Here is a 6,832-nt window from a genome sequence, read left to right as displayed (position 1 = left end):
GAAAGAGTGAAACATCCAGTATGTTCACACATGAGCAAACTTCAGCAAGCCATTTAGGGAATATCTCGCTTCCTTTAAAGGTTCCTTGTGCTTTGCCCTCAGACCAGGGGAAGAAAGATGAATACTTGGAGGTTTCTGAGAAAATCAGCTGCCTTGACTCATCTTTTACTAAATTCTCACCGCTGAGTCCGTATGAAGAAGATAAGTTGTTCTCCAAAGCTGTAGAAAGAGAGACTGTGCCCCAACAGCAGCTGAAAGACGACTCTTCCAGCCTGTCAGAAGAACCTTCATCTGAAGCTACCACTCCTGTCATACAGACTACAGCAGAAAGTTTTTACTCCCATATGCTTTCCACATACACGGGGGAAGGAGCAGAAGCGGGTACCAGGAGTCTTTGGGATGTGTCTCCACAGATTCCAGATAATGCTGTGAAAACACGTACAGCCGAAACCAAAGACTTTGTGTTTGCTGAAGAGCATGGTTCTCCATTCGTAAGTGGCATGGGTGGCAGCATTTTGCCATGCAGAAAGGAGTGCCAGAGTTCACAGCCCACGCCATTCTCTGCAGACAAACAGCAACAACCCTGTGTAAGCAGTCCAGAGCAGAAGGCACCATTTGCAGAACAGCTGATGACACTGACCTGTCTCCCTGATGTGTTGGCATCATTTCCTCATCATCAGCATGAAGATGAAACCACAGCCAATGGTCCAACAGAGGTGAGCACCAGTCTGCAAGCTTTCCAAAGTACACACCATGCAGCAGAGGCAAAAGATGAAAAAACATGTCCTGATTCTGACAGCAGTTTTTCTCCATGCGCAGGCAAAAAGGACACAGAGAGGCAGAGCCGTCCTTCCTCTCTGATGTCCCCTGAACACAGTTTCCAGCCCTTTTTCCCAGATGTGCAGAGGCATGGAAAAACAGAGGACCATGGAGATGCTTCCCATGAGATGGAGCCACATTTAGGAGGCAGTTTCAGTTGTGGACAGAAATCTTCCTCATGTGAATACAAGCACAGGAAGGGAGAGCTCTCTCCCTCATTCATCAACCCAAGCCCTCATGAGCTTTCTGAAGATAGTGACCTCTCACAGGAGGATGGTCATCCTTCAGTGCAAGGAAGACCACCCCACACTGGTAGTAGTCCCATGCAAAGTGCTACAGTGGAGGAAACCCCTCCAACATCAGTGAGTGATTCTGGAACCTCCCAGTCAGACTCGGATGTCCCACCTGAGACAGAAGAATGTCCGTCCATCACAGCAGATGCCAACATGGACTCAGATGAAGATGCCGATTTCCTCCCAGTGGACAAAGCTGTTGGGAATGCTCATCATGCCAGTTCTAGGTCCATCCATGATCCTCAGCCTGTTCCAATGGTAGATCCTCATCCCCACCCTCCTCACCCTGATGTCTGCATGGTAGACCCTGATGTGTTGGTAAATGAGCAAAGCATGAGCAGAACTGATAAAATTTCCAAGAAAGACATAAAAGAAAAGAACAAAGGTGTGAGGAAGCCTTTGAGCAAACCCAAATCTTCCTCGCCTGCCCGGAAATTAGATGTGAAAGGGAAACGATCACCCACTCCTGTGAAACAGCCATCGGACAAATCTCCAAAATCTGTCACTGCCAAAAAAGAAAGAGATGGCGGAGAGAAGCCCAAACCACGTAGTGCGTTGGTGCAGCCTCCTCACACAGAAGATGAGTTATCCCGGAGTAGTCACAGCAACCCTGGCAAGAGCCTTGTTAATGGCATAAAAACAAACCCCGGTAAGAAATTCTTCCTTAAGCATGCATTTTCTCTTTAGGTCCAATGCGGAGAAGCAGCACTGGGTTAAATGTAGCAGATCAGAGAACAGGGCTTCCCAGCCAGGCATAAAAAGTTATAAGCAGTGATAAGGTAGAGAGGTTGTCACACAAATCACTTTAAAAGATCAAAGCCTTGAGGAAAGTTCTCAACCTCTGTAGAGCCAAATGCAACCACCTCTGAAGAGAGACAGACCTGGGAGACCCCATTCAGACCTTTATAGGCCAAGATTCAGTGCCACCCAGGAGCTACGTCTGTGGAGGGGCAGGAGGTATTTAGAGGTGGGTGCTGTCAAAGAAGTGCCAGCAATTGCAGGACAAAATACATGTGTGTTTTAAAAAGAGGTGGCAACTTCTCAGCTGTGAGCGGGGTGAGTGCATTGCAAGGGACTGAGCTAAAGCTGTCGTTTGGAGTAACAGGATGTCGCTGTGGGCAGGTACGTCCTTACCTCTGAATTGTTAAGCAGAGATGGAATGGGAGCAGCTCCCGCATCTGACAGCACTGAACAGGCAGTCTGCGGGAAACTAAGGTCTTCTCTTTTTCCTAAATTAAGGTGTGAACGAGGAACTCGGCCTCACGTGTGTGCAGCCCACGGCCTCTTGCTACGTGTTCACACACAGACCAGTGCTCTGCTGGTATCCCCCAGATGGTATCAGTATTGCATCATTGCCGTGTCGGTGCTGAGCCTGTGGTGCCAGGCGCTTTACAGACACAGCGCAAACACTAACGCTTTGCTGCGTGTTGCTGATGCCGAGTGTAAGACAAGGGCCAGCAGGTGGGTAGTGCCAAGCAGAAGGGAGAAAACTGGACCAGCACTGATGTGCTGTGGTCTCAGCAGGCGGGTGGCAGAGGGTGTAGTAGGAGAGGTGGGGGAAGGTTTGCAGTGGAGAGCGCGGCTGTAGGGCAAGACCTGAAAACAGCCACTGTGTGTGTGCGTGTGTGTGCTGCCAGTATGGCTCGGGTGAGGCAAACCAGTGTCCCCCCGAGGTGGTGTCACTGACAGCGGGGGCGAGGGACGGCCAAGCAGCTGCTGAAGGGTCTGCTCGGTGTCGTGGGGAGTGAGGGGAGAGCAGCGGACGGAGCAGTGAGGTGGTGCCGGTGCTGGGCCAGGGAGGGCTCTGCAAAGGAGTGTGGGCTGAAGAGGGGCCGGGGCAGCTGCTGTCGGCGAGCAGCTGACGAACAAATCGGGTACAGCCAGGAGAGAGCCTGCACAGGGTGTCAGCGGAGGGTCTGCACAGAACGGTCACCTCTTAGAGGCGCTGCACAGAAAGGACTGGCAAGATGCAGTGCCTGGACATGCCCGTCTGAAGGGAGGGTTGAGACAACGGTGTGGGAAGCAGAGGTTGTGCATGGAGCAGTGCTGTGAGTTGCCCAAATCAAACCTGGGATGAGGGCTGGACAGGGGTATTTTGTTTGTGTAGCAGCTGGGCAGCATGAGTGCTCCGTGCTAGTAGTTAGTGGCTTTTTGCTCACAGAAGAGAATTCCCAGAGATAGTATACATAAGGAAAAAGAGGACAGAAGCCTCTGTGATTCCACAGAGAGCAGGAGGGAGAGAAAAGAGAGTGCTTCTATGGGCTGTGTGTATATATATATACACATTTATGTTGCTGAATACAACAGCTCTTGTTTGACCATCTCTCATCGCAGGAATGTAAGCAGCAGCAAATGAAGAAAAGAGGTACAAAAGGTTGATAGGAAAGAGTAATAGAGTCTTTGGAATAGCAGCAACTCACAGGGATGGCAGAAAGCCAGGATGGAGCTTCCAGAAAGACTACTGTAATACCTGAGGAGGCTTATAGAGGCCATCAGAAGAGGTTTCTTTAGCAAATGGAGGTAATTAAACAACAGAAATTAGGACTAAATATTGATTGGGATGACAATGCCACAAAATCTAAAAATGGAGATTTTTTTATTCCTTTCTCCAGGAAAGGTTTCTGAGCCTAAAGCCTTCCAGTCCCTCCCCAAAGAACAGCAGAACCCCCTTTCCTTTCCAAGAGCTGTGACAGCACTGGCCCAGAAGTTCACCAAGGTCACCTCCAAGCAGCAGAGCCTGGATAAATCTTAACCTGTTGTTGCAGCTGCAGGGAAAAACCTTTCTGGCATTCAAGTCCTTCAGTACTAATTTGATTGTTTGTCCTTTCCAAAAGGGTTTTGATGGCCTTTGTTTTCTTTATTCCAAAGCTTCCAACAGTCCTAAGAGCAGCTTGCCCGTGCCCATGGGTCCACCTGTCTATGTAGACTTGGCATACATCCCCAACCACTGCAGTGGAAAGAACACAGACCCGGAGTTCTTCAAGCGGGTTCGAGCATCATATTATGTTGTGAGTGGGAATGATGCAGCCAATGGAGAACCCAGCCGTGCAGTGTTGGATGCGCTCCTGGAAGGGAAGTCTCAGTGGGGGGAGAACCTGCAGGTAGGTCATGGAAATACTGAGGAGCGTGTGTGATGGTCCTTGTGTCACAAGTGCTGGGGAGAAGGTGTGTGTCAGAAACACAACCAGAGGGAATACGCTAAGAGGAAGCAAATGGTACTGGGCATGTCCTGCTCTGCAGTCTCAGAAGAGTAACTGTTTGTACCCATGAGGAGGAGGACACCTGCAAAATGGTGTGAGTGGAAGCAGATATGTCCTCCTTCCCACATCCTTCTGATGGGAGGAAGCTTTTAGAGATTATACGCTCATCCTTACCTGTTGCAGGACGAGCCTATCCTCAAGCGAAAACAACCACCATCACAGTCTGAATGTTCCTCACAGTGTCCCACACCCAGGGGCATTTGTCACTAGCCTTGCTTGCTGAAGATCTTTCTGACAGCAACTTTTTATTAGTGCTTTTGAACCAGAGCGGTCTTACACATAGTTCTCGCCTAGTTGGGTTTGCAGAACATCCTGGGTGGGCACTTTTTCTGAAGACAGGTGCAAGAAAGCGTGTATGATCTTTCAGATGAAGCAGCCTCAGATTTCAAGGTCCCTGAGTTGCACATCGGGTCAACAGGCACATAAAGTCTAATATCAGGCCATTAACAGTGACACTCTCATTGTTCCTTTTCACACTGAGGGATCTTTCTAAGGCCGTTTCCGGAGCTCCACAAAGGGATGCTCTCCCCTGCGCTACAGCCGTTTTCATCATTGTGGTGTTTGTACTGCCAGTTTGCAGCCAGCTCTGAGCGCAGTTGTGCTGGTACTGCATAAAATAAAGCACCAGCTCTGCCTTACAGAACCTGACATCTGAAAGGCATTAAATAGAACAAGCAGTACCAAGGGTACCGTGTTCCAAAATTAATGGGAAATTTTAGCCTCGGCTCCTATGGGCATTGTTTGTCACTGCAGTTGTTCTCAGACAATCATCCCTGCTGCTTTCTTTTCCCAGGTGACATTGATCCCAACACATGATACTGAGGTGACACGAGAATGGTACCAACAGACCCATGAGAAACAGCAGGAGCTAAACATCATGGTACTGGCAAGCAGCAGCACTGTTGTGATGCAGGATGAATCTTTTCCGGCCTGTAAGATCGAATTCTAAGTCTCCCACACTTTGCGTTCATCCATTGACTCTCCAATCACCGATGCAACATCAGAGACACCATCTAATCACAGTCCAGTTCTTCTCTGGTTTAGTCCTCTACATGGTTCCCATTTGTCAGGCAATCGGGTATCCATCTAGCTCAGCACTGGATGCCATGAGAAAGAAGTGCAGGGCTCTGTAATATTCTGGACTGAGCTAAGAGTTTGTGCAAGAGCAGTTGCAGGCCAGGGGCACTTTCACTTTCCCTGCTTTATCCTGCTGCCTGTACAGTTTCTGTAGACTATCTTGGCTGCCTTGCTGCTGTGAGAGCTTGTTCTACTCTCTTCCTGGCTGCCTTGCCATTTAACTTGTAGCACCACAAACCCCGTCTTTCTGGCGAGGGCTGAAGTGCTGCTGCTGCATGTAGACAGTGCATGGGGGGGCGGGGGGAGGCAGAGAAGAAAACTAATTTGCAAAGAAAACGCACCTAGAAGATGAGGGAAGGTGAAACCCTCCAACTGTACGCAACAGCGAAGGTCTTTCTTCCATCTCCCATCCTGAACATAGAGATGGTGTTGTGAGCAAGGGGACCCATACTCCAACTAGGCAGGACCACCCAACGGTGGACCACCCACCAACTCTGCAGGTCTCTGTCCCAAGCGTTTCGTTGTGGCATCCTGCAGTACCTGCCCACTGCGCTCAAGGACCTGGAGTGAAGGACACGCTTGTTTAGGGGTGGTGGTGGGAGGGGAGGGCTCAGCCTGTTTGGTGTTCTTTGCTACAAAGAGCACATTCCTAACCTGCTAACATGAGCTTTGCACACACAGTGGCCAACTTACTCCCGCACATCAGCAGTGTGACAGTGGGAGGCACAGAGGGGCTGTTGCCTCAACAGTCACACAAAAAGAGTGTCCAAACGCACAACTACAGCCCCCTTAGAGCAGAAGGGCTGAAACAACCCTGGCCACTCTTGGCCTGAGATGTACGAGAAACCTCCCTGTCCTTGTAAACCAAAGGCTTTCTTGAGGATTGTGGTGAGGCAGCTGAGGAACCCGCATGCCGTACTGAGAGAGGCGGGCGGGCAGTGGAGCTGCTGTGTGCCAGCTCTGCTCACAGCAGCAGTTCCATCGATGCCTGTGTGCCGGCGGTCCGCGCCCCTTCGCTGCGTTCAAGCTTTTTGTTTTCCCCTGAAGCGTCCAGGATGCGGGGAATAGAACCTGTGGTGTGAGGAAAGAGAACCCCCTTCCAAAAACACTTGGGGAAAGTAGCTTAGGAAGTGTAGTTGCTCTTAGTTCCTCCACACCTGCAGCAGGGACGTGCAGACCCTTGTTGCCAGCGCAGATGAGGTGCTGTGCACACCATGCAGCCCATCGCTACCACAGCTACTGTGGTGTGTGTCCTCGCTTCCGTGCTGAAGTGTAGTTGTGTGCCGTGAGTGCATCATTACTGCTGAGTGGTCACCCAGAGCCCCCGTGGCAGGCAAAGCCATGGCAGCCTCCCAGACCCTGCAGGGAGAGCAGCTCCAGGAG

General features: G+C 50.4%; 1 protein-coding gene across 1 annotated transcript in view; it reads left to right on the top strand.

Annotated features, from left to right (window-relative positions):
- The window catches only part of MAP1A (microtubule-associated protein 1A), a 62,840-nt gene extending 57,509 nt beyond the window's left edge, over positions 1-5,331 (top strand). Inside the window, exons 6-9 of the mRNA XM_009884662.1 lie at positions 103-381; positions 820-1,761; positions 3,981-4,213; positions 5,166-5,331. Of these exons, the coding sequence (XP_009882964.1) occupies positions 103-381; positions 820-1,761; positions 3,981-4,213; positions 5,166-5,321 (1,610 nt within the window). The 3' untranslated portion in view covers positions 5,322-5,331. The remainder of the gene's footprint in view (positions 1-102; positions 382-819; positions 1,762-3,980; positions 4,214-5,165) is intronic.
- The last annotated feature ends 1,501 nt before the right edge of the window (positions 5,332-6,832 follow it).

Source organism: Charadrius vociferus, unplaced genomic scaffold (assembly GCF_000708025.1).
Source record: "Charadrius vociferus isolate BGI_N301 unplaced genomic scaffold, ASM70802v2 scaffold750, whole genome shotgun sequence".
Lineage (NCBI taxonomy): Eukaryota > Metazoa > Chordata > Aves > Charadriiformes > Charadriidae > Charadrius > Charadrius vociferus.
Note: the sequence above shows the minus strand (reverse complement) of the source record. Positions and strands in the feature narration are given on the sequence as shown.